Source organism: Pogonomyrmex barbatus, unplaced genomic scaffold, assembly GCF_055798465.1.
Source record: "Pogonomyrmex barbatus isolate J1 unplaced genomic scaffold, ASM5579846v1 scaffold19, whole genome shotgun sequence".
Classification (NCBI taxonomy): domain Eukaryota; kingdom Metazoa; phylum Arthropoda; class Insecta; order Hymenoptera; family Formicidae; genus Pogonomyrmex; species Pogonomyrmex barbatus.
The window spans coordinates 1,120,327-1,147,254 of NW_028297115.1; the positions used below are offsets into that span (position 1 = coordinate 1,120,327).

Consider the following 26,928-nt stretch of genomic DNA (forward strand, 5'->3'; position numbering starts at 1 on the left):
ATTTAAAGGAATTCGTCGCGCAATTCTGGGCTACGTTCCAAAATTCTACTCGATGAGTAGAGTGGCACTTAATTGACCAAACGGAATTAAAAAAGTCTTTATTCTTTTTGTTCTGATCGATCAATTAAATGTTATTCTGTCTATCGAGTATAATTTTATAGCCTTCGTCTATATTTTATATCTCGTTTCCCTTTCGATTTCAAATTTTCATGATACCGCAAATGTCGGTAAAACATTTTCGTTTAGAAATTTTTATTTTTTATTTTTTTATAAAATTAGAGAATCGCCTTTCAATAATTGTGAAGGATAATCTAGGAAGAAAAACGAGTATTCGTTCGAGAAATTTTTCCAAAATTTCGAAACGAACTGGTTGATATCAAAAAAGGAGATACGTGAAACCACGAGTTGGCGTGGACTATCGAATTATCTCGTCTGTCAGTTCGGTCTGCCGGTTCACGTTCCGCGTTCCTCGTATTCGCGGCGACATTCTATGAAAGAGCGGCCGGAAAAACGGGACGCGGCGCGACGGGCGATAAGCTGTAAAACGCGACGCATCCTGCAAATCGTCGCGATTCGCATTGTAATTTTGTTGAATTTGCGGCGGATATATTCGGTTTTCGACGGCCGGAAGGAGCGAGAGAAAGAGAATCAGAAAAAAGAGAATTCGGCGTCCGACGAATCGCTCGGCATGCGCGCGCGCCTGCGCGCCGTCCCACCCGGCCGTCCGTCGAGATGGCGGCGGAGAGGCAATGACGTCACGTCAGGCGTAGTAATACACGGGCGCGAGCGCATGGCGAGCGGAGTCCATCTGCGGAGCTGCTGCGCGAGAGACTGGGAACTGCTTTCGATTGTTGGCGGGCGCCGCCATCTTGGTCAGTGAGCCTGCGAGTGGTCTGTACGTCTCCGTGGTGCGGTGTGGCTTCGCTGTGCGTATTCCAGGCGGCCAGTTCGTCGAACGGGCAATTCCGTGCGCGCGTCACACTCCCCCGCGTGGGCCCCTCGTTATCCGTTTTACCCGTGAGAGATCCGCGCGCATCTCGAGATGTCGGAACGGGAGGACAACGTTTACAAGGCGAAACTCGCCGAGCAAGCGGAACGCTACGACGGTGAGTAGATATCTTTCTTTCCCGGCGGGGCGAAGGGGAGGAGGCCACACAGTCCAAAGCCGGTTCCGCGTACGCGAAATCGCATCGACGACATTACCGCCGCGACCCATTCGCGTCTCTCTCGCGTGTTACGCGTCAACGGGGCCTCCTCCCTCTCCCCCTCTCCCCTTCCTTCCCTCCCGTGCAGTTGCTCGTCGATCGGGGCTTCAGCGAGGGCTTCTCGCGATCCGGCCTTTCCTCGTCGCGCGGATATCTCCGAGCATCATGACTCCCTCCCCTTTCTCGTGATTTGCCGCGGGGAAACGTCCGCGCGCGACGAGGCTGAGATTTCTCTATCCTTATCTATCTCCCGCTCCCTCTTGACGGATAACCTTCTCCCATCTTCTGTATCCTGTAGCCGATACCCCCGGACGCCGAGAGGCTGAGACCGCTCTCGCGGCCTATTGTAAACCTGTCAAAATCCACGGCGCGTCCGGCGAGATTCGGTGCGTCGATCGTTACGGCGTATCCGCCGTAGCCGGCGGCGTTCCTTTGTGGCGGCGCCGGACGCGATATCGACTCGTGTCATTCGCGACGGTCGATCCGGCGAGGCCCGCCCGTCCGTCCGTCCGCCCGCCCGCTCGTTCGCCTGCTCGCCCATTCGTCTGTCCGTCCGTCCGTCCGTCCATCCGTTCGCCCATTTGTCTGTCTATATGTTTGCTCGCTCGTTCGTTCGCTCACTCGCTCGCTCGCTCGCTCGCCTACCGGAGCCTCCGGTTACCAGAATCTGGAACTCGTGAGGCGAGGCGAGGCGAGGCGAGGCGAGGCGAGACGACGCGACCGACACGCATGAGGATCATCTCGTGTGCCACCGATCATTTTTTCTCTCATGCGAATTCCGCGCTCCAATCGGCTGGCGACCGCGGCCACGCGTTGCCAAGCGTGTGCGTGCACCCCCCGGTCCTCGGCACGGGTCCTCGCCCTCTTCGCCCCCCGCGTCTCCGGCACGATAAGCGACACAGGTCCGTACCTCTGGCGGCTGGACGACGACGGTCGTGACGCATAGACACGCCGAGGCGTCTCCGCTAATCGCCGGCGGGTTATTGCTACGGGCCGAGCGGCGGAGTACACGTAGTAACTCGCGTGTTCCGCTCGTGGCATCTGGCCTTGAAATGGCGTGTGAAGAAATCACCGACCGGGAATCCGATCGACCGAGAAAGAGAGCGAGAGACGGACATAGGGAGAGAAAGAGAGACTGGCCGACGTCCTCTTCCTCCGATCTTATCGGCGAATCGAGATTCGACACGAGAATCGCGTGGAAACCTGTAAATTCCGTTGGACCCGACGGAAACTTGATGAAAAATCGTTTCCTCTTCCTCCGCGCGAGGGAAGGAAAGCTCGAGCCTCGTAGAATCCGCTCCCAACGCGGGAAGTCGTTTTTTTCAGGCAAAAATGGACCCGGATGTCGCCCTTCGCCGACTCTTTCGATCCTCTTTCGCATAGGTCCTCCCTCTCTTCCTCCCCCCCTCTCTCCTCCACCTCGCCGCCCTCGCTTCCTCGCCGTGGCAGGTTAGGCGCTAACGCGCGAGGCGAATCCCCTGTGGGAATTACGAAGCAGGCGCGCGTCCGTCTTATCCTCCGGGCCTTTCGACAGCTCGGCCGGAATCACGCTGGGCCTTCGAGACAGCGACAACGATGACGATGACGATGACGATGACGATCCGATCCGATCCGATCCGATCCGATCGATCTCCCCACGTTCCCCGATATCGACGCGACCTCGCGGACGTGCCGCGATTATCGAGCGTCGGCACACGCCGGCCAGGAACTTTTTCGTATCGATCGCGTCCGCAAGGTGCTCGTCATTCCTGTCCGCTATCTTTCGGTAATGAAAGAATACGCCCGATTCACGATCTTGATTCCGGGCGCGGGCAACGCGCGCCAGGAGGAAGAAACGCGTCGGCGGAGGGGCGAGAGGCAGAGGAGTCCGCGAGACGGTTAGGCGTAGGAGGCAACGGGTGGTGTAGGCGGGAAGGGTGGGGGGGGAGGGGGGAAAGAGGTAGACGGTCAAATTTCTTTCGTTCCTACGCCACGACATATCGGTGTGCGCGCCTCGCGGGATTTCCGAAGAATCCCGGCTAGATTTCCCTCCGACTCCTCCCCCCTCTTTTTCTCTCTTTTTTCGTCTTTCTTTTTTCTTCTTTCCTCTTGCATAGGAATAGGCCTATTTTAGCTGAACTTCTTGCGCTTCTCGCTTCGCTTTTTCTCTTTTTCCTTCTACATTAGAGAAGAAAAGAGAAAAAAATGAAGTGCAAGAAGTTCAGTTAAAGAGAACAAGCCTAATGCGATCGTTCTCTGTGCGACTTTGACAAAAAGTTTTGCGAAAGGCTGATATTTCATGTAAGACAAAAGTTTCTGAAAGCATAGATTGGCTGTAGGATAGGGAAGATTTTGAATCTTTAGAAATTCTCTATCGTGTAACCAATTAACGCTTCCGAAACATTTGTCGTACGATACGTATATTAACTAAGCGCTGTAATTACAGGGGGGGGGGGGGAGACTCTTATACTCGTTGAGGTACACTGGGTGATGTGCGAAGTACAGCCTACCGTATCGATAATTTTATCAGCGATAAGAGAATATAATGAGATATTGCTGCGAGTTTTTTTTTTCTTTTTTTTTTTTTTTTCAATTTTTTATTTGAAATGAAAAACAAGTGCGACAGGAAGGGAAAAAATTTCACGTACGATTTTGTTGTTTTCCCTGTAGTTTTTTTTTCTTTTTATGATTAAATTCTTTATATACACTTGATGATTTAAGGCCACGTTGCTTTCTCGCGCGCCACCCGGTATAACGAGATCGAGAAATCTCGTGCACGACTTTCGCGGCACTGATTAACGAATCTTTGTAGTGCCGTTCTAATTGGCGATTCGCTCATTTTTTTTTTTTCCTTCTTTCGGAATTTCTCCAATTAGCGAATCCCGTTTTCGACATACGGAACTCACTCGTAATCGACCGAAAGTTAGTCGTTTCAGACGGCAGTTATTATAAACTTCAATTTCCGCCGCTCTAAAAATCATATCGCACTTAGAAGTCTCCTTCGAAAATGGAATATTGGAATTTCGGTGCCGAGCGTAATTACTGCAAGCTCGATGAATAGAAATCGATTCGCCCTGTGTCGTCGCTGAGAGAAACTCTCTATAAATTACATATCGAACAATCCCCGTTCCCTTTCTATACCGTCGAAAAGTTTTATTGAAAAATTGTGATTAAACGTGCACATTTGCATGTTTCTCGAAACGTCATCTGCTCGATGCTTTTTTTCTCTGACAATCCTTTTTACGAGAATGTCCATAAAAGGAGCAGGAATGCATTTGGGATGATTATACATTTGGATTATTACAGACCTGGAAAACCTAGAAATTTTTTAAATGGCCCGAGGAAAGTATGTGAAAAAGTCAAGAAAAGATATAAAGAAGGCTGGAATTTTGAATTTTGCTCATAATTCCTTTAAATGCTCTTAATCTAAAAAGTACTTATAATTTTTTCAGCGTTTTTATTTTATTTTTTTTTTCTTTCTGTTATAATCTGCGTTCTTTTTTTTAATACTCATTTATCTCTTGTTGATTTGAAACTTGCATTCGGAAGTTTGCATTAGGTTAAATTTTTAAGATCGTATGTATTGCGTCTAATAATATAAGCTATCTTATATATCCTTGTTCCTAAATGTTAAAATTATTTGTCATGGAAAATTCTCCACTCTCTGTGGTCTACAAAACAAATGGGAAAGTCAAGGAATTTCAGAATTCATTTTTTGTGTCCAATCCTAGATTAGAGTTCATAATTATTGACTAATGACTCCTAATCGGCAGTTTATCTCCATTTGAGTCATTTAGACTATAACTCATCGGGATAATCCTGAAAATTCGGGCTCCATGTTGGCTAACCCGGTTCGAACATTGGCATAATCGGTCCCGAGGGCAGAGCCGGAGTAGAGAGGCGACGTAACGACGTGACTCTCCCAGGACGTGTCGGAGGGCGAGGAGTGACGGTTGGAATTTGACGGTAGCCAGAGAAAGAAGGACGGACGGACGGACGGGAGGAGAGAAGGATAGATTTAGTTCGACGGGAGAGGGGTTGGAAAAGAGGGGAGAGGGACGGGCGGGCGAAGAGGGTGGCAGCAAAGGGGTGAGAGAAGGTGGGGGGGCGGAGATGGAGAATATCGAATGGGGGGGTGAGGGGTGGGTTGGCAGAAGGAAAGTATTGATCTGGCTGCTATCCCACGTTGCTGCACACCGTGTGTACACCGTGTGCTCATTGTAACGTCCGCTTTACGTCACGTTCACCCCCTTCCCTTCTTCGTGAACTTGAAGACGGCAACGTCGGTGCGTGCGATCCACGCATTGATCCACGCAACGATCTACGCATCGATCTCCTTTCCTCCCTTCGTCGCGTTATTACGCCGTTATTATGGGTCTCCGGGTTTCCGGAGTCCCACACCGACTCTCCCCCCCCCCCCCTCTCTCACTCTATCCAACCCTCGGACGGCGGTGACGGCAGCGGTGGCAGCGGCGACGACGACAACGACGTGCCACTTGTGCCATTTTAAGCGAGCGCCAACTTTCGAGGGTTGGAAAGTTTCTCAGATTCAGACTCGTATCTTGAATGGAGATATCAGCTTGAAGTTTCGACTTTCTCTCTGGATTCGTGAGAAGTCGGAAGAAGGGGCGGATGTTTAATCGCACCGTGCTTGGACATGTCGTTAGAGTCGACATTCGCAATTTAATGATTTAAATTTAATTTATCTCAAATGTTGTGTCCGTGAGGTTAACCGAAGTATTGCTGCAAGACCCCCCCGGTATTGCAAGAGAATCCTTCTTCGTATTACAGCAGCTTCGAGTACTCGAGCTTGCTCGAGACTTCCAGCATGCTCGCTTTTATGCTTCAAAGATCTTTGACATTTGATATTTCTTCATAATAAACCCTCTTCTCTCTCCCAGCGATCGACTTCTTTGCCTGTTTCCCTGCGATTCCTCGCCTTGAGTCTACTTGGACATCCACTTGGCGGAGCTAAAAGGACACCCTTGAGGGAGAGTTTCGTAAAAATATCTACAGGCCAGCGCTTCTGAGCGAATATCTGCTCGAATATACGCCGATAAATGCGTATTTAGTGATTTCCGCGCAAAGTTCAAGGGGCAGCGGATTAATATATATATATATATATATATATATATATACCGACGCGTTTCATCCCCTTTACTCCAAAGGCACTCTGCACTATCGTTTCATCCGCGATAGGCACGTAACATTTTATAGGCCAAACGTTCATACGCCATTTAAGCGGACAAGTTCACGAGCAGAGTTCATTCCATGGTGATTTACGGAGGAATCCTTTGACAACCTCTGAACTTTGTAGGCTAAACATAGAGAGGGCTTAGAAAACAGAATTTCAAGTAAATAATTAATTGATTTTTATCTATCGTCTGGTTTCGTCGCGTTGATAAAATTAATACTAGGCAGGAATCTGTTTTGTATTAAATCGTTACGACATTTTTATTGGAACTTTGATAATCTAAGAGCCTGTTAAACAGCTTTTGCGCTATTTAAGGATTATTATAAATGTCACGAGTAGATAAAAATGTTATGTACCATCAACAGAAAAATCAAGATGCTATATATAAGAATAGTATATTTTTGTTCCTTAGAAAATGACTTCCGTTACTCCAAGAGATTGCTTTTATTACGAAATTGTTACATATTTTTAAAAAGTAATATATTTATTTGATGATAAAAAATTTTTTGTTTTTTTTTTTTTTTTTTTTATAAAGAATTTTACATTTTTCGAACATTTTTTTCATATGACGAATGTAAATTTTTATGTAATGATTGAACATTCTTGCGTAGAAAATCAATGAAGTTACATCAACGATATTGTTTGCTGGTATCATTTACAGAGATGGTTGAGGCGATGAAGAAGGTAGCCTCACTAGATGTAGAGCTCACCGTCGAAGAAAGGAACCTTCTCTCGGTAGCATACAAAAATGTGATCGGAGCGAGGAGAGCCTCCTGGAGAATAATCTCGAGCATCGAGCAGAAGGAAGAGAATAAGGGTGCCGAGGGAAAACTAGAGATGATCCGCCAATACCGATCTCAAGTGGAAAAGGAGCTCAGGGATATTTGCGCTGATATCCTCGGCGTCTTGGATAAGCATCTGATACCATGCGCTTCTACGGGCGAATCCAAAGTCTTCTATTATAAAATGTAAGCATCCATTTATATATTTTTATCCGTTGATTAGCGATTAATATTTAATTTTTTGAAAGAAAAGAATGTAAAAATTTGAAATTTTTTTTTTTTTTTTCTTTCATTGTCCTATCTTAACTTTTTTTTAAAAAAGTTGCGAAAGAAACTGCTGAATGGTTGCAAGGTGTCGTGTTTCAGTGTACAATACGAATTATTACTAATCCGCCGTCGATGCGCTTTCAGGAAAGGTGATTACCATCGTTACTTGGCAGAATTTGCCATCGGTAACGACAGAAAGGAAGCGGCAGAGAACTCCCTGGTGGCATACAAAGCAGCGAGCGATATCGCTATGACGGAGCTACCACCTACTCATCCCATTCGCCTGGGATTAGCGCTCAACTTCTCCGTGTTCTATTACGAGATTCTCAACAGTCCTGACAGAGCATGCCGCCTAGCGAAAGCAGCTTTCGACGATGCGATCGCCGAACTGGACACGCTGTCTGAGGAGAGCTACAAAGATTCCACTCTTATAATGCAACTCCTCAGGGACAACCTCACCCTATGGACGTCGGATATGCAGGGAGACGGTTAGTGTCCCACTTACTTACGGAAGCGAAGTCGCCGTGGGGATGTTTTGATTATGCTAGAACGCGTTACGCGACATACCCCGCGACATACCCCGCGACATACCCCACGACATATCTTGAACGATCGATACACAGACGAATACTCTGCATTGTGATGAAACGATCTTATCTCGAATATTCTCGTTTCACGCAATTTACCTAAGGTGTCCCAGAAGCTACTTTCCTTTTATTGATATACGAAGGAAGATGGCGAATTTTCGAACTTTTTTTTTCTAATGAACATGTTCTAATGAACATTGGAAAGAATGATAAAAATTATTTATATCATGTTCATTGAAAGAATTTTTTCAGCTCTATAATTCTAAATGCAATTCTTTCTATTCCTATTCCTTTATTTCTATTCCTGTTTGCTATTCTATCCCTATTTGCTTTTGAAATTTTTGATAAAAAATTAAAAATGCAACATCTAAAAGTATTGAAAAATTTTATTACTAAAAAGAATACAAATAACATTTTCAATATATTTTACACACACGCACAAATTTAAAAAATATGTCTTCTTTAAAAATACATTTCTATATAATTTTTATATGATTAAGTTTATCGCTGCATTTTATAAAGCTTTACAGCAATAAAAAAATCATTTACAAATGTGAATTTTACACGTTTTTTTTAATTATTTACAATTTATATTTTTTCTCTAGAATTGACAAAAATAAGAGAATAGTAGTTAATTTAATTATGAGTTGTGAGACATTTTGAATCTTTATCTCTTACATTTCTGTTTAATTTGATTTTTATTTCTTTTTTTTTATTGAAAAAAATCAAATTATGCAATTAACGAACGCAGAATCATTATTTTGTAATTCAGAATCCGAATCTGATCAGCAAGACGATAGCGCTGTTGATATCCATGATGCCTGAATGTAACTATATCCTTTTCCTAACGTCCCCACCTTCCAACATATCTGTATCTGGTGAGCGATAAAATCCTTATACAATCGTTATCACATTAAAAAGAATAAAGAATATCACAAATAAAACTTATCCAAAATTATCTCACCAAACTGTTTCACTTATCAAATGTCATTTATTTAACTTGCATTGATTAGGCATATTCAATTAGATTAGACTCACTGACATAACATCCGTATTTTTGTTGCACAGGTGAAGCCGAACAAAAGGAGCAGCTGCAGGATGTGGAAGACCAGGACGTATCGTAACTCTAGCTGTAGTGAGTGTTATCTTGCGTATATAAAACTGAAACACAAGAAAAAACTCTTAAATAACTCGTAAGCAAAAGAAAAAAAAACCAATTCAGCAGGTGGCAGTTCGGGGTGGGAAGGGGAGATCTTTAGAAATTTGCGTGATCCTTTAAAAAAAAAAAAAAACCACGCACCGTATGGTTACTTCAAAAAGCAAAGCAGCAGCAGCAGTGACAACAATACAACAGCAACGGAATTAATAATAAATGAAATCGTTCAATTCATTCGGCATTATATTATGTACACACTCACACACACTTACACACACACACACACACACACACACACACACACACACACACACACCACATCACATATATACACCTATATACATATATATGATTGAGTTACAGAGCACGCAGAAAATAACGAAACAAAAGTACACATCCTGCGGTAAATAGACTGCAAAGCATTTAGAAGAAAGACACTTTTTAATTGCCCCGTTTTTTGCGTATTGAGAGGAAACGCCGTGTTTGCACTTCATATGTATCCGATTGACGTGCGAACGACAATGACGACAACGACATCGACATCGTCGTCGTCGTCGAGAACGTCGAGCCGACGTCGATGCTGGCGCCGATCGGTAATCTAGCCTCGGTAATTAAATCCTTGATTTCCGTCGCAGCGATTAAGAATGAATTATGTGCCCTATACATGTTTTTTGCAATAGCGAAAGAGAAAAACAGAAAAGCGCACGAATTTGCACGAAGTCATCCGGATATATTTATGTGTTTATTTGTTCTTACATCTTCGCCACATCGGTTTCTCTTCCTCCGATCCTCCCTTTTCGTTCCTCACTTTTATTTTTTCTTTTTTTTTTTTTAGTGCGCGCACGGTCATCTCGTATATATTGTAATTTTTACGGTATTAGCATGTACGTGTAAATCGACTTATTTCGAAAATAATTCGCGCGTTGAAAATAATTTCCTCTCTTCTCGTTCCTCCTCCCCCTCCCACCCCTCGAACTCTTCTTTCTCTTTCGTTCTCTCCCCCCCCTCTCTCTCTCTTTCTCTCTCTCTCTTTCTCTCTCTCTCTCTTTCTCTCTCTTTCTCTCTCTCTCTTTCTTTCTCCCTTTCTTTCTCTTTACGAAAATAACGGCGGCGCCCTCATTGCCAGAGTTGTCAAGACGGACTTCGCTTTTGAGCTTGTACCCTGTAATAAGATATGTACTTCCGACAAGATCCGACACGATTGTAATATTAGATAAAAGCCGATAAAAGAAAAATTTTAAATGCATGGATTCTTGGCATAGCCGAGCTGAGGAGAAGAGAATGTTGCTTACTTCGATTGCTCCCTCTCCCCCTCCCCCACCCTCTGTACCTCGTCAAATGCAATAACGCCTGATTTTGCGAGCTTTCGTAAGGAGACCGCGTCGCGGAGGAGCCCACTCCAACAATCGTGTGAGCGAGAAGCGATAAAGCGATAATCCATCGAAAATATGATATATTTATATTATCTGATGGGGATCTCTCGATCTCTGGTCCTTTTTACGCATCTCTTCCGAGGCGAGCGCGTCCCATCGCATCAGCTCGATGAGCAGCATCGTGATAGAAAAGTGAAAGGAAGAAAAAAGGGGGGAGAAAGATGAAAGAGATTACGTTATCGTAGGTGAGCCTTTTTAGCGCGTTACGTTACTCACAGCAAACAAGTAACTATCTAGCTAGTCTGTAATGTGGTTGTACGTTTTCATACGCCCGTTGTGTAAACTAAATATCGATTGCTGTGGTATAAGAACAGAATAAATGACTGTACCCCGACTTTTTCCACCCGCACATTTACACACGCAATTTACGCTCTATATATATATATATATATATATATTATATATATATAAATATATTCATATTTCTCTATCCTCGTCTCTCCCTTCCGGATGGACGATAGTCGGAATCCGTAATTTGTAATTATCCATATCGCCGATTCATCGACGAGCCATTCCATCGATTTTTACGTTTTGAGAAACACACATTCCATTGTTCTTGTAACGAGGAGTCTGTCCGAGGGACCGTAGAAATTTACAGTGAACAAAAAAAAAAAAAGAGTACCTTTTCCTTCAGATCGACGAGGTAAGCTTAGCTAGTTACTGACCATTTTACGCATTAAACTTGTCTACTTATTATAGAGCTAGAACTACCAAAATCCATTGAAGCTCACTCAGTTTTCTCGCTGATAACGTGACGGAGAGGAGACGCCGAGTTTAAGCGCAGCAAAGAAGCGAGGCGTTCGTCAACAACAAGAAAAAGCATAATCCGGCGAGAAAAATGCGGGTCGCAATCTCCGCGAGGAAGATGAAAAAAAGAAAAAAAAAAAAAAAGAAAAGGAGAATGCGAAAAATAATTGGTGTCCATCGTGCCCCTGTATTTAGATATTATAACGATAAAAATTGATAATCATGTTACAAATGACACGTTATGAGATATAACTCAAAATAATATCAACCGGCTCTCGTAAATTAAGTAAGTATATTTGCGAATGTAATTGTAAGAACGTAATAAGTAGGGATAAAAAGGAAGAAGAGAAAGAAGAGAGAGAAGAAAAAATCGAGAAGAAGTAATCTCGACGCGAGGGGATCATCCGAGTAGCTCGGGTATAGGATCAACTCGAGAATATGATACGATCGAATCGATTATAATCGTGAAGATTAAATCGCGCGAAAACTGTGTGCAAGGTAAACAGAGCTCTAAATTAAGAACTGCGGAGCGAGGCAGATGCCGTCGTAGGCTGTAAAAAAAAAAAAAAAAAAAAACACGCACGCGCATATATATAAATATATTTCTCAAGTACATAGCACACATGTGTATCTGTGCGGCGTAAAGTGTTTTAAGGAAATTTAGCTACGTAAAGGTAAAAAAAAGAAAAAGAAAAAGAAAAGGGATAAAAGGGAAAACGCGTCAGATGGCAACGAATGGCGGTAGCGATCTCTGAACGCCGATGAATTATTCGTCCGTTCGGGCGATATTTGATTATACGTATTATAGGATATAAAATCGGAGACCATCTCATTTCGGAAACGCGATGCAAATTTCAAATCATTTTTTAAGTCCGTTTCATTGGTTCTCTCTCTTGAGAGAGAGAGAGAGAGAGAGAGAAAGAGAGAGAGAACTTCCATGAGAATTGATCGCTATTCAATAAAGAACGACGCTTGTTTTCATCATCGTTCGGAGGAATTGATTTTGCATTCTTGTGTGGATCCGCATGCGTTTCTTACGCTCTGTATTACAATCGATGCGAATACAATACACCGGATACAATCTTTTTTTCTGTAAAACCACACACACATAAGAAAGCTACAAATAAAGTAATTACGAATCTATGCCTTGGTCATAGTTTTATTAAGGAGATTTCGATTTAAAACTTTCGGCCAGCCAATTGTAAGAGGAATTATTTACGAAGCGAAGAGCTTTGAGCTCTTGAGTTACAAATTTATATTTTATACGACGAGCCCGTCATACGTCTACTATATTAGCATAATATCGAAATTTTAGGTTTTACTTGGTACCTCACTGCAGAGAGCACGACATCAGAAACGAGAAGTCAATTTTTTCTTCTTGCGTCTTACATGTCGAAGTGTCAATTTTTTTTGCATGCCACTATTCACTTTTAATACAATACAAATTGATTGAGTACACTTTATCCTTATAAATTATTCTTATAAATCTTCGTAAACGCAAGTCTCTCTTCCAGATCCCAATTTAGATGCAAATTTCTCGCTTCCGGTGTCACACGAGCCGTTACTTTTAAAGTCGATTCAGTTCATTCGAGCGCGGATTGCGACTGGCTGTGCGCCAATGTTTCCAACGACTGATATTGTATCTCCCTTGTAAAGTCGCGCTCGCGGAAACTGTTGGAGCTGGCGGAGGACAGGAGTCTCCTTGGCCTGTTCAACTCCACTCGTCGCAGAATCCGCTCCAGATTGCCCTCCGATCCGGTTAGGATCGGCGAGAGGTTGACGCCCGACGCAACCCGGCTTTTAACGACCCGGCCGTTCCTGGGTGATCTTCCGGCTTGGGCTTCGCCAGGCCTACGCTTCGCGGATTTCAGCTTCACGTTGCGCAACATCTCCAGGGAAACGACTGGACCCTTCGGGCCTGGCACGGTGTTTCGTCTGTTTTCCTAAAAACATGACGATGAAACGGAAAACGATGTATGCGACTTTGCGCGCTATACTATCAGTCGAGCTCAGTGAGAATGAAAAAGCGATTTCTCTCGATTTGTACCTTGATAGTTTGCGGAGCCTTCCTCAGGGTGACTTTCAGTAGGTCCTCGACGGTGATGCTGGGCCTGTTGAACAACGGCGTGGAACACTTCCTCGTGGGCGTTCTGTTTTTGTTGGGGGTTTTTAACTTGCTTCTGCTACTATTGGGAGTCGTCGGTTGTATCGCTGACGTTGGGGATTGCAGGGAAACTGATGAGAGAAGTGGTGGAGGCGGGGGTGGTGTCGACGATGCTGGTTTAGACACTTGCATTTTCAAGGGAAATGCAAGAGACGGCGGTGGCGGTGGCGGTGGTGGTGGCGGTGGCGGCGGTGGTGGCGGTGGCGGTGGTGGCGGTGGCGGTGGTGGTGGCGGTGGTGGTGCTGCTGTTGCTAGTGAAAATACTAAAGAGGGTAGCGGCAGAGGAGAAGGAAGTGACAGTAAGCGAGAAGATGAGGGATACGAAGAGGATAAGGGGACCGACTGCGAGGATTTCAATCGGATTTCCTCCAACGTTTCATGTAATTTCTTCAGCTCCTGCAGCAACGTCATATTATCCTCTGACATTTTTTTACTGGTTTCACGAAAAGCGTTCATCTCGGCTGTCAGGGCATTTAAAGTGGTTTCGGTATGCGTTCGTATCTATGACAGATCACAAAAAAGAAAAATAATATCAATAATATAAATTTTATAAATACGTTTTTATTTGTTATACTCATACGCGTTTTCATAAAGAGATTAACAAATTATATGAATATATATATATATATATATATATATATATAGTAAATAAAATAAAAATTGTATCATTCAATTGTATCCAAATAATGAACTCGAGATATCTGTAATCTTACCTGAACGAAGTCCTCGGAGAGTTGTGTCATTTTCTGCGAGATTACGTGCAACATCTCCTCTTTAGAACGCATTGTTTCTACTAGGCAATCAAATTTCTTTGTCCACGGACTCGACGGAGGTGGAATTATTAGCTTCTGTCGCAGTTTTTTATAACTCTGTAAAAAAGTAGTTAGTATCTCGTTTGAAAAATATATAAACAAGTGTTACAATTTAAAAGCTGTTAAATAATAATAGAATATATATATATATATGTGTATATAAAATTAAAATAATATATAAAATTATTATAATATTATTATAATAATTTAAAATCCCTTATTAAGAGAATATAGAGTTCATTTGACGCCGTGTTAAAAATAGAAAGATTCGGCTGTAATTCAATATGATTGCAGATGAGGAAACGAGAATATTGATTTTTGAATAAAATCTGAGCAACTTACGACGTTCACGAGATGCAGCAATTTCTTTATCAGCCAAATGCAGATAGTGATCACCCATGTGACTATCGTGCGGGAAATGTTTCTTCGTCGAGATACGTGGCGGCCGTGGGAGTCCCGAGGCGTTGCGATGTTTTCCGGCGCCTGTTGCTCTCTTTTATAAGGATCATCCCGACAATATTTTATCTGATTAATTGAAAAACAGAGAGAGAAAACGTACTCGCGTTAGCAGAACGAGAAGACAAGTTTGCGTTAAAGCGAACGAACGCCTGACGCGCAGCAATTCAAAAAATCAATCAATCAGAGAAGTGAGGATACACAAATATAATTATCAGAAATAGGATTTTTGATTCAAATTCCGCATTTAGGGGATTTCCTATATTTTCTCAATGCATATCATATTGAATTACGCCAAGAGAGACTTTTTCTCGTTGCTACATACAATAAATCGTTAAATTTTTCTCATATTCAATGATATAAAATTAGAAAAATATGTTCTTATTGTATTCTGCGTACTTGTCACGTTTAATCTACAAATGTCCGCTTTGTTTCCGGCAAAAATAAAAAATGAATTTTCAAGATTTAGAATTATCTGCCAATCAAAAAGTGTGTATTTTTATTATTTCATAAATTTTATATAGATGAGCAAAAATATATATTAATTTTAACTTTTTACAAAAGAATGCAAGAAAGAAATTTGTACGATTCCAATATGACTGTGTTGAAGAGTTTCAATTCTTAATTAAAGTGCCATAGGAATCAGTGGATCAGAGAATTCTACGCGCTTTTTAGAAAAACGATATAGAATTGAAAAAAAAAAAAACAAAAAAGTGTATTCAGTGTATTCTCGCGAAAAATCGCCTGACCCTTTTTCCCCGCTATCTCGTCGAAAGCGAAAGCCCCCGAAAGATATCCGTGTTAAAATAAGATTAATAATAAATCCGAAAAAAATAAGATTATATGTACTTTTTGCAGAGAATCGGCGCGACCGTCGCAGTTGATCAACTCGACATCATCTCGAGAGCTGATCGTTGTTTCCAAGATGTGATTATCTGGACGCGTTTCGTCGCGCAACGAGCGTTCCTCTGCCTTCTTCTTCTTCTCTTCGAGAAGCGAACCCGGGATCTCCGCGCGAGTCGCTGGTTGTCTGTGCCGGGTCATCCCTTCCTCATCTTCGTCTCCGAATGTCAGGGTCGTTCGGCAAAGTCGTTTCGCCAATCTGATGCGGGGTGTCGTGGACTCCCGGCTGGCGTTCTCAGTTTCCTCAGATCTCTCAAGCTGACGGGTCTCGCCCGCGACTGAGATTCGGACGTCACCGAGATTCGCCGGGCTTTTGCGGATGTTCATCCCCATCGGCGAAGGGGTGCGGAGACCCACGGACGTGGGCAGGGATAATGTCGAGACGGAGATGTGGGGAAACCTTCTGTACCTGTGTAACAGGGATTCGCAACGCCCGGTCGTATTTTCATCGCAAATCCTCCGATTCACTCGCCGCAGGTACGCGAAGATCTTCCGGAACTCGCGCCAGTTCGCCGTCAGACGTTCGCCGATCTTCTCGAGCGTGACGTTAAATTTTTTACCGCCACTCGACGATCTCTTTCTTCTCTTTGCTTTCCCCGAGTCGTCTCGCTCCGACGACGATCCAACGTCGTTGTCGGATTCGCCGTCGATGGATGATCCAGGCAACTTCGTTCGTCGCCCCTCGCCTTCGCGCGAGATCGCAACACGCGCGAGTTCCGAGACACGATCCTTCTCCAATTTGGAGGAAGAACGCGTAACGGCGATCGTCGATGATCGCCCGTCTAAATAGCTGTTTATTTCGCGCATAAAATTGTCATCATTTACCGAGAGCGTCTTGTCGAGTAAGTAACAATTATCCATCGCTTCAAGTACATAACGATCTGCCTGTTGCCTTGTATTTTCTCCCAGCGATCGTTCTCCATCGGAATTCGGGGCTTCTGGAACGTTCACAAAAGTGCACGCATTATTGCGTGGTTGGGACTCCGAGTCGTGACGACGAGGTACCGCCGGTTCCGAAATATTTTGACAGGCCACTTCGTTGATGGCGCTCGATAAGGTTCTTCCATTCGTGTTATGGTTCAACTCGCCGCTCAAGGACGATAAACTGAAGTAACTCTCTGCGAGATCTGAGAACTGGTCGCCAACGATCGATTTGGTAGCGTCCCCCCCCTCGCGTCCCCCTCCAGAGTCACCTGAATTAGGAAAATTGTTTATACATTTGGTCTCGTGCTTAAAATTGCATGTTGAAAAATCCGGCTCGAAATGTTTGGGCGAAATCGGGTTCGATTGTTGGATCATCTGCTCGGCAATCCCATCGTCGCTTTCTAAGTCCCTGAAGATTTTCGTCGGCAATTTCGTTCTAGATTGCTTGAGAGTGATCTCCGGACTGAGTTTGTCGCTGCAGAGTGGATCCGCATTTTCCGATTCAAACAGCACCGACTCTGGAGAACGTTGATGATGAGATACGTCGTTCGTTTCTTCATTTTTATTTTTCGAATTAAAAAGCTTCAAGCGGACATTTTTCCGAAGGGATTCCCGTATCTTTCGGAATTTGGCTTTTTGTCGCGAACGTTTGTGCCCCTTACGTTTCCCCATGAAATATCTGTGTATTCAGAATATCACTATACAAAATGCAAGATCGTCTCGGTAAAACTATTAATGTTTCATTACACTCTTCTAAAACATTCTTATATGAATTAATTCTTCAATGCGCAGTTATCACAAAAAAAAACTTTCGCAGACAGGAAATTATTGTTACTTGTATGCCTGTAAGTCCCTTACTGACTACCTCAAGGTTGCCGCTTCGCATTATGTATTATTTATTTTGGTTTTTATGATGATGATGTAGTTTCTGTCATGCGCGTATAAATTCACCAATTAAATTCGTTATTTCAAAATTTATTTTCCTTCAGATAGTTTGTGTCGTATAAAATTGATCTAAATTTACAAGATCTTTTTTTTTTTTTTGTTAAATGCAATCAAATTTTAATTTATAAAAACCGAATTTGAATTTATTTCACGAACAAAAGAATTTGATAAGAAAGAACGAGAGAAATATTTCTTATATATAATCGAAAGAGCGTTTATTCAAATTACTACATGATACAAGAAATTATTTATATTCCAATTCTACAAAGTCTTATTTTATTTCATTCTGTATTTCATATATTCTAATTATAGATATATAAATTTTTTCAATAAGCTAATTTAGCTTTTATCTATAATACATAATTTATTTATAATATCTAATTATGGCATTTGATAGTCTGTTCCGTATTTTTATACATTTACATACATGTCAGAAGAAACAGAAGATATATTCGCGCTTGTCACGGTTGAAAAATTTCGGTTGTTGTATAGCTTATCGCGATTGCAAGACAAAGACCGGCAATTCTCACGCGCAATTCGACAAATCACGCTCTATTCAGCTAAGCCGAATAGATATCTCATTTCTTTGCGAATTCTTCTCCTTTTTGAATGTTTTTCTTAAGCTCCGGAATGGCAGCATCCAGAAGTTTCTGCTCGAAACTGCTTAGTTTACCCAAACCTAAATTCTTTTCAATTCCATTTTTCTGAAATTTCACAAAATTTCAATCTCCTATACTTGGATGTTTGGAATAAGATATATCTTCACATAACATAGCTTGTTTTTTTCTACTTACGCCTAAAAGTATCGGTGTGGAGAAGTATTTAGAATCAGTGACATTCGACCTAACATATGAGCACTCGATGATACCAGTTTCTCCATTGAGCGCTCTGATTAACGAGATGCCGAATCGCGCGCCGGCAAAAGCCATAGACAAAGTCGCGGATCCTGTTCCTGCCTTGGCCTTAACAACCTCCGTACCAGCCTCCTGAATCCTCTCGGTGAGCGCCTTCAACTGGTCGTCTGGGAAAGAAACTGATGGTGTGCATTGCGAGATCAATGGGATGATAGTAATACCGCTGTGTCCTCCGATAACTGGGACATTCGTTTTTTGCGGATCAAGGCCCTGAAAAGTTGATCACTTATTAATATGATTATTTTGATTTTCTTATATATATATATACATATATACATATGAATTGTTTTTGTGCTATATATTTTTATACTATAATACTTAATTCTTTGCGTACAGAACAATTCGAAATTCAAATTAGATTCAAATTAATCTAACGGAATTGTTCATACTTGAGAAATAAGAAATAATATTTTAAGTAACTGAAATAATAATTTCTTTTTCCAAAATAGTATTATTAATTTTTTTCAATACGAAAAAAATAAACCATACAAGAAGTTCAGCTAAAAAGAAACAACCCTTCATTTGTCAAAACAGATGAAATCCAGTTTATTATGATTGCTATGAAACGTACGTATATTGGTGACGCTGAAATAATTTCTGCTTATAAAAGAACATAAGTTGGTAGTTTTTTTTACACAACATTTTCATACCTTTGCCTCTGCGATGAAGGTGTTTGCTCTGACGATATCCAAAGTGGTTACTCCAAACACGCGATTAGGATCATAGACACCCGCCTTTTGCAAAACTTCACTTGCAATTGGCACTGTGCTGTTGACTGGATTCGAAATAATCGCTACAAAGGCCTTTGGTGCGACTTCGGCCATCGCAGCAACGAGATCCCGGACGATGGAGGCATTCGTATTAAACAGATCATCACGAGTCATTCCTGGTTTGCGTGGAACGCCTGCGGGTATGATAACAACCTAAAAGCAGTGTATAAACAATTCACAACAGGTCACAAGGGCGTTGATTAAAGGGCACGAAAACTAGTTAATTCTAATTTAACGAATTAAATAATAATTAATTTAAAAACTCAACTATTAAGTATTTGTAGCATAAATTGTATTTGTCAATTGATATAATTTTGCAAAAAAAATTGATGAGTCATCAAGATTGAAAACATTGAAAGTCCACATTTAATGAGTTAAATAGTAACATTTTGGAATATAATTGTCACATATTTATCAAATAATCTTTTGTATCATAATAATACGTACCTGAGCGCCTTTAAGAGAATCTTTTAGCTGCTCCGGACCATTGTAAGCTTTAACTTTTGCCGGAGTATTTATATGCGAAAGATCGGCAGCCACACCAGGTGTATTTACGATATCATACAGCGATAATTCCGTAACAAGAGGCGACTGTTTGAGAAGCAACGATAGTGGCTGGCCAATGCCACCACTTGCTCCCATGACACTGACTTTTGTATTGAGCTGCAAAAGAATGTCAAAATATTAGCACATTTTTTTTGAAAAAAATTATTTGCTTAGAATTGGAATCATTTGCTCGAGGAAATATAATTAAAAAAGTCTTCCTCATATTCTCTTGGATATATCAGGTAAATTTTCTTAATCACAATTAAACGAATTAAGTACTTTTCTGATTTTTCAACCGATTTATTTCAGCAGGCATGAAGGATCGATTCCAGCCAGCATGGAAAATACGTATCAAATACATAACAAAATTGTCAAGAAGATTCAGAATCATCCTTTCTGGCAATCAGATTCCGAAAGCATCCCGACGTGCCAGTTTAACGTGCGTGTCAGCACTGGGGCCGAATAATTCGCCGTTGCATAACAGCGTTCCGATTACGATTGCAGCATCGTGATCCGATGATATACGACGGGATAGGTTTCCCACGTAATTGATGTGTGACATGCGATACCCCTCCCGCGATTAATGTCGTCAGAGTAGGTCGATGGAAATTTTCGGTTATCGCATCGCTGACAATTCAACATGCCGCGAAGACGTGAGATTGGCCAGCGGCTCGCGCGCTAATAGAAAATAAATTTATATATGCATGCGTATAAATTAAGGCATATGTCAGATATAGATTTTACGTGGGAAGCAACGAGATATCCTTGGAGGCCTGAGGGAAATTCTTCCAACAAAAACATTTTGGCATCACCCCGAGCGAAAATCGCCATCGCCGCTGGACGGATGCTGGGAGATAGCAAAAAAGCGTTATCGCCCCGCATTATGTTAGCAATGATAATTACGATCTCCGGCCGATTCACGGAAGACCGAATTGCATTTTGCTGACGTGATGATACTTTACCGAGGCACTCGTGGACAATCGCTTCGCGCCCTGCTGGGTGACATTTATGGCGGGCCTAAGGAATCGGGGCAGCATGTTGATGGCAGTGGGACGTCAAATGATCGAGAAAATCTTCAAGAGGAGAGTAAGCCCGGATCGACCTCAAAAGACACTTATCGTGACCTCCGTGAGGATCCACTGACAGTGAATGACATTCCCCGAGTGGAGATAAGATCGAGCGCAGAGACCTCGTGCGGTGGAAATCTAAAGTTCAGAGATTATCGATATTGGATAATGTAATTTTCCGAAACAGCATATTTCCCCCTTGCAATCTTTCCGTTCGAGAAAGTTGTGTCATGTGAGTTATGTCACATTTGAAATTACCAGCACCTTTCCGCGATTCGTTCGATAAGTGATTATTGTTAAATAAGAGTGTTACTTTCAGTCAATTAAGAAAATTATATAATATATAGATATTTTGTATTTCATTTCTGTTGATGTTGCATTAATCTAAATTACACAAAATTAAAAAGAACAATGACGATTATCGGCTAAATTATTTACTTTAAAAAAATTAGTATCTTAAAAATACGTAAAAAATTTTTATTTTAAAAAATTTATTAATATTTGCATCACCAAATGTTGAAGCAATAATTAAATATTATTATTAGCTTTTTACTTAACTGCTGAAGCTTCACAGCTTTTGCTGGTTTTGATACTTCGTCTTTGACAAATTGATTCGCTAACTTTGTATTAAGTTAATTATTCGTTAAACCATCGATGAAATGCCTGTCAAAGTATCTCGGATAAATTTTCGTAATTATGATTGAATTTTCGGGAGTTTGGAGGTAATTGAAAAGTATTAACATTATCGATTGTTGATGCAAAATTTTAAATATCTAAACGGCTGGTAATGCCGAATTAAATTATTATCATATTTAGATTCACATTATCAGATTTATTATCATATAAATGTTTTAATAAAAAAATATTCATAACACCTATTTATAATAATTATAATGTATTGATATATAATAAATATACACATTAGGAATATAAATAAGTATAAAAGATGTACATATATTGATGCGCTTTTTCTATATTTATTGCTTTTATAAATAAAAAAACATCATGAATGATGACAATTAAAGTATAGTTTTAACTAAAAATAGAAGAATATTAAATTATAGATGTATGTTTATGTCTATAAGATTGTTTAATATCTCTTATCAATGACTATACTCTACTTTAGAAAAGGGAAGAAATCTTTAATAGGATTTTCTCTCTAGGGCAAGACTTAGGGGGAGAAAGTAAATTTATCAAACTTTCTTTTTTCTTAAAGTAGACACACTTAATTATTAAAGTAGATAACACATAGTCTATATTTACGACGTCTATACAATAATATTTATATTTATAAAACATGTTGCATAAAAGTGATGAAATAAAAAGATAAACGGACGTGAAAAAGAAGTAAATTTATGTCTTTCTTTTTTTTCTTTTATTATCTTTCTTTTATTTTTAATTTAAATTATATATATAATTATTATTTAACAATACAACTGATATAAAGTTTAAAAGAGGAGAAACTGAAAACGTCGCGATTCAATAAGTTTGAACGTTACACTGGCTTACTATTGGTACGACCCTGTTTTTTAAGAGTCAAGAAGAAGTAACGTGATTGCGAAAAGGGGTTGCTGATATAGCAAACTACATAGAAAGGGAGTGACTTGCACTACCGGCTCGAGTTATTTAATTGTGGGCAATTAATTTCAATCATATTCAACGATCGCACAATTATGGATCTACATTTGAAAGCCCGTGGGAAAATTATTTGCATAAATATATTTACAAATGAATAAAGAACAAAGTGAGTAAATAAGAAAATTTGATCGTTCAAACTTGCTTTCGCATTTCGTCACTTTGTGTTAATGCATTTTTTATTATTCCTTTATTATATCACTTAAAATCACTTCATATTCAGTAAACCTCATATTCAGATACTTACTTTTTTATGCAACTTGTATTAATCGATATTTATTTTTTAGACGCAGTCTCTAATGAGCATTATATGTCTTTCAACCGGGCTTTTGTTTTCTAAAAATAAAATAAAATAATTTAAAAGTAAAGGTAAAGCAGAAGTAAAATAATTCCCAGTTAGGGGCGTGTGTCTCAATGGCATTTGCAAAATAATATCGATTAATCTTGCGGGTTGAAGAAACTCCAACGTCGCGACCGGCCGGACGCCAACGCAATTCCCTCGATGCGTGGCGTCGACTGGTCGCCGCTACCCCTTCCCGATATCTTCGCATGAAAGCGTTACGATTTATGCGCGAGGAGCTGCGGGATTTCGCAATGAGAAAATATACGCGGCAACGCGACGAGTAAGTAGCCACTGGCTAAAAGATAATAATTCCATGATTATTTCATAAGGAGGGGCGCAGGGAGGGAGGGAGGGGGGAGGGGTAGGGAGACATCCGAAAGGGGGTTTGCGAGTGTAGACACACCAGAGGAGAAACGAAGAGCTAGTTAGTGCGTCTTCTCTTTGAATACATGTATACACAATGAAATTTATAGCTGATAGGGGTAGAGTAATTGTAAAGTACCGCTGAGTGTTGAGGAGGGAGTTGAGCGAGGAGCGACCGGGGTCGATCGGGGGGTAGCCCTTGAATATGGAAAAGGTCGCGCACGCACCCCTCTTAGTAGTAGTATAATAGAACGAAAACATCCCGGTAGGCCTGAAACGGACCCTTAATTACATTTCGACTGCCGCTCTAACAAACGCGCCACTGCGAGAACTTTCGTTTCCCTTTTCTCCCCCCCCCCCCCACCCTCCTTTTTTTTCCCGCGCAGCGGGGTTGCGAGCCATCGCAACAGGCGGCCGTTCCTCGAATTTTCCCCAAAGCTTCATAATACGTTGCTCATACAGCCGCCGGCTGAGAGCGGGTCGTGAAATCTGTATCCAATGTACCGGATGTAATATCTGCATGAAATACAGATTCCGACAAGTCCAAATCTCTACTTCAACGCTCTGATAATCTGATTACATTGTTTAATAATACTGATATTTTGACGGACAAGTATTCGATAAAATCAGCCTCAGCCTTTTATGAAACATGCATGCAATTTCTTTTTTTTAATTAATCGGAAATTTTGTCACGGGGCACGTTGCTGCCGTGACTTTGGAAATGTCCAATATCGGAGTAATAGTTTTTGTAAAATAAATAAATTCCATATTTATATTACAAAAACAAGAGGAGCAACATCTCTCTGCCGTGTCATTTTCTCTTCTTTCCTCATCAACATGAGGAGGGAAAAAAGGGAAAAATGACAGGGCAGAGAGATCTTTGACGCCTCGAGGAAAATGCAGCCCGGCATCTTAATAACAGGTTGCATTACGATAACGGAATAAAGAACACGAATCATAAATAGCCTGGCTAGATAAAAAATACCGGATTGTGTTAAGGAATAGAAGCCAGCGTAAGAAAAACGCGACGTTGCGGAACTTTCAGTAAGTCACATTTCTGCTACAACGTCGTAAGCTCGTTCTTTCGATCCCACCCCCTCCGCCCCCCTCCCCCCCTATTCCTCTTCAACCACTTTCACCCACCTGTCCACTCCCGTTCTAAGGTTGAATGAAAGTTTTACGAGACTTAAAGTCAAAAATAATCTACAAGATCTCTCAAGGAAAGAGGTTGCCTGTAAGATAGTAAGAGGAAAATAATCCGAATGAACAGGATAAAAAAATTCAAGGAAAGATGAAAGGAGGAAATTACTTTATTTCTAAATTTAAATAATATGATGATAACAAAAATCTTATTCTCTCAAAATTGGAAAACTGTTAAATTAACTGAGAATTAATAAAGCATCGATTTTCTTATTTTTCAAAAAGAACTAAAAAAATTTTAAGCATTTTAAATTTATATTATATTTGCTTACTGCCTCTGCGATAAATATTCAATTTTGTATATGTAAATATTGATTTTTTTAAATATTAATATGTTTTTAGAAGTGTAACTTTTAGTAGAATTTATATTTGCGAGCTACTTTATAAGGTAACACACACACACACACACACACACACACATACTTACTGATATACAAAATTATTAAAATAATAATCCTTAAATTTTCTAGCTTTTTCTGCATTTTTCAAAATTTATTGTATCTTCAGAGAAAGTAAGGAAATTTCTTTCTTATTTAAATATTGTGTTACTTCAAAGTGACATACAATATTTAAATTTTTTTAGCTTTTTCTACAAAAACTTTTTGCACTTTCAGAAAAAGGTGATGATTTTTTGTTTGAAAGAACGTTTGTGTATTTTAACGTGATATTATCCAAAAATGCGCGTTTATAAGTTTAGAATAATCCAAAGTGGCAAAGATGCGCGTGCCGTCCAATTGCCTTAGATAGAAAATAACGTAAGTCGCATCTCGCGGGATTTGCATTGTCTACTGGATTTCTTTCTTTTACCGGATCTTTTTTTATTTCTATTGCATACGTTCTCTTGTTTATTTACAAGACGCTCAAGGTGGAACCGCCTGACACTCGCTCTCTCCCTGGAGACTATCTCGTCTGACATTGGACATTAAGTAAAAGCTCCTGACCATGTTTACTTGATCCCGCGAATTATTCAGACGTGAGTACTGATGGCACTTTACATAATTGCATAGTATGCAATATATAACATGCAAATTGCCATTAGTACACATTCAAATCATTACTCTTTTGTATTTATTTATTCTCCATTAGTATTATATAATTTAATGTTATTTTCTTTCAAAAAGAATTAATATAATTTTCTTTTCAAACTCAATCAACATTTATCACATATCATTTAATTAAGCCTGGCTTTTTTTTCCTTTTTAAAATACATGCTTGTACAAAAGAGAATTTTTTTTTAATTCTTGACGAAAATAATTTTTATTTAAAATAGAATACATTTTTTTTTTTTTTTTAATTGATTTGATTATCTAGTTTTATTTTAAAACAAGTTGTAACAGAAAAATTGTTCTTAAAAGAAACGAAATTTATCTTCCTTTTTCTTTAATTCAAAATTATTTAAAATATATTAACAGAAATTTATTTTTCTAATTTTCAAATCCAAATTGATTTATATATAAATGCATATCTACGAAAAGACAAATATGTATTTGTGTGTGTTTTAATGTAACAAAACAATTTTGAGAAAGTATTCAATAAACTTTTATAATTATGTAGTTTATATTTTCTCACTTGTTTAAAGCTAAACAATGTTAAAAAGAGGAAAAAAGAGGTAAAAGAAAGAAACATGTAAAATTAATCATATCCGAACTATTTTTTTAAGAGAGTTCCCATCGGGGTGAGGTGTTATTTATTTTTATTATCTCGAGTGACGTTTGAGTGACGGAATCTCCAGCGATTGCGCCTACGAGATATGATTTATATCATAGAAACGTGCAGGTCCTCCGTAGGAATGGCCTGGTGTACGCGACGGCGATGTGTCTCCGAGCCGATACGGTGGTGTTTTTGGTGATGAAAGCGCCACAGGAATCGATACTAATGGGAGTTCGAATGTCAGAGCGGAGAGAAGCTGGTGGAGGAACCAACGCGGGTGCATCGCAGAGATACGGAGCAGGAAAGAGTGAAAGGAGGGAGGGAGGGGGGAGAGATCTATTGCCGAAAATGCAAATTGGGACTGACCAAGAGAGAGAGAGAGAGAGAGAGAGATGACACAGATATTACCTAGGCGAATCCTTCACCTTCGTCCGTCAGACAGCGAGCAGTCGGTTGATTTTGGGAATCCCTTTGTGGGGGATCGAAATTGGCCGACTTTGATACCTGGAATTCCAGAATCAAAGCGAGATTCAGCTTTCAGCATGCGCAATATGTATGTACGCGTACCGAAATCCAATAACTCATCTGCGACTACAGATCGCAACAATGTGATGACAACGGGCTGTTTCATAAGAGGGTCTTTATTTTGGGAAAATACAATCCACCAACTGTGAAAAATTGAGAGTTTAATTTTTCTGGAGCGAGTCGAGCTCACCTCGTGAAAACTCGTAGGTTATTTATTTCACGAATCTACTACCGAACATGTAAATTTGACGAGGGGAATATTTATTATTCACCACCAAAAGTATCTATCTTATTATCTGGAAAAACTGGAAAAATTATCTCTGGCCAAAATTATCTCTAAGCATCTGTGCACATTAGCGAA

The 26,928-nt window shown here is 40.6% G+C and overlaps 3 protein-coding genes across 6 annotated transcripts; 1 reads left to right on the forward strand and 2 right to left on the reverse strand.

Moving 5' to 3' along the window:
- Window positions 1–761: 761 nt before the first annotated feature.
- On the forward strand, window positions 762–12,493 carry 14-3-3epsilon (tyrosine 3-monooxygenase/tryptophan 5-monooxygenase activation protein epsilon). The gene is made up of 4 exons (XM_011633183.2): window positions 762–1,106; window positions 7,040–7,346; window positions 7,572–7,915; window positions 9,083–12,493. Exons 1-4 carry the CDS (start codon window positions 1,043–1,045, stop codon window positions 9,136–9,138), a joined length of 771 nt encoding a protein of 256 aa, XP_011631485.1. The 5' UTR covers window positions 762–1,042; the 3' UTR covers window positions 9,139–12,493.
- On the reverse strand, window positions 9,979–17,511 carry LOC105423447 (uncharacterized). Of its 3 annotated transcripts, XM_089075458.1 has the most exons (6): window positions 15,632–17,507; window positions 14,669–14,851; window positions 14,228–14,383; window positions 13,744–14,015; window positions 13,398–13,695; window positions 9,979–13,293 (listed from the first exon to the last, which is right to left on the reverse strand). In XM_089075458.1, exons 1-6 carry the CDS (start codon window positions 17,279–17,281, stop codon window positions 12,934–12,936), a joined length of 2,919 nt encoding a protein of 972 aa, XP_088931584.1. In that variant the 5' UTR covers window positions 17,282–17,507; the 3' UTR covers window positions 9,979–12,933. The 3 variants fall into 3 exon arrangements, with proteins under 3 accessions (XP_088931584.1, XP_088931583.1, XP_088931585.1); XM_089075457.1 differs by having other exon boundaries at window positions 13,398–14,015; XM_089075459.1 differs by lacking the exon at window positions 14,669–14,851 and having other exon boundaries at window positions 13,398–14,015; window positions 15,632–17,511.
- A 232-nt stretch (window positions 17,512–17,743) lies between these two features.
- Mdh2 (malate dehydrogenase 2) lies at window positions 17,744–20,960 on the reverse strand. 2 transcript variants are annotated; one of them, XM_011633181.2, is made up of 5 exons: window positions 20,747–20,960; window positions 19,686–19,901; window positions 19,119–19,391; window positions 18,349–18,678; window positions 17,744–18,258 (listed from the first exon to the last, which is right to left on the reverse strand). In XM_011633181.2, the coding sequence occupies exons 1-5, from the start codon at window positions 20,819–20,821 to the stop codon at window positions 18,133–18,135; spliced, it is 1,020 nt and encodes a 339-aa protein (XP_011631483.2). In that variant the 5' UTR covers window positions 20,822–20,960; the 3' UTR covers window positions 17,744–18,132. The 2 variants fall into 2 exon arrangements, with proteins under 2 accessions (XP_011631483.2, XP_011631484.2); XM_011633182.3 differs by lacking the exon at window positions 20,747–20,960 and adding an exon at window positions 20,064–20,642.
- Window positions 20,961–26,928: the final 5,968 nt, after the last annotated feature.

What these genes read in the sequence shown, in the direction of transcription:
- 14-3-3epsilon (XM_011633183.2), top strand. Translation starts at nt 1,043, where the DNA reads ATGTCGGAACGGGAGGACAACGTTTACAAGGCGAAACTCGCCGAGCAA. An exon ending in GCAAGCGGAACGCTACGACG is followed by an intron (nt 1,107 to 7,039) that starts GTGAGTAGATAT and finishes TATCATTTACAG; the next exon opens with AGATGGTTGAGGCGATGAAG. An exon ending in AAAGTCTTCTATTATAAAAT is followed by an intron (nt 7,347 to 7,571) that starts GTAAGCATCCAT and finishes ATGCGCTTTCAG; the next exon opens with GAAAGGTGATTACCATCGTT.
- LOC105423447 (XM_089075457.1), bottom strand. Translation starts at nt 17,281, where the DNA reads ATGGGGAAACGTAAGGGGCACAAACGTTCGCGACAAAAAGCCAAATTC. An exon ending in TGCTGCATCTCGTGAACGTC is followed by an intron (nt 14,384 to 14,668) that starts GTAAGTTGCTCA and finishes ACTTTTTTACAG; the next exon opens with AGTTATAAAAAACTGCGACA. An exon ending in TCTCCGAGGACTTCGTTCAG is followed by an intron (nt 14,016 to 14,227) that starts GTAAGATTACAG and finishes GATCTGTCATAG; the next exon opens with ATACGAACGCATACCGAAAC.
- Mdh2 (XM_011633181.2), bottom strand. Translation starts at nt 20,821, where the DNA reads ATGCTGCCCCGATTCCTTAGGCCCGCCATAAATGTCACCCAGCAGGGC. An exon ending in GATTGTCCACGAGTGCCTCG is followed by an intron (nt 19,902 to 20,746) that starts GTAAAGTATCAT and finishes ATTCTTTTGCAG; the next exon opens with CTCAATACAAAAGTCAGTGT. An exon ending in CCACACCGATACTTTTAGGC is followed by an intron (nt 18,259 to 18,348) that starts GTAAGTAGAAAA and finishes GTGAAATTTCAG; the next exon opens with AAAAATGGAATTGAAAAGAA.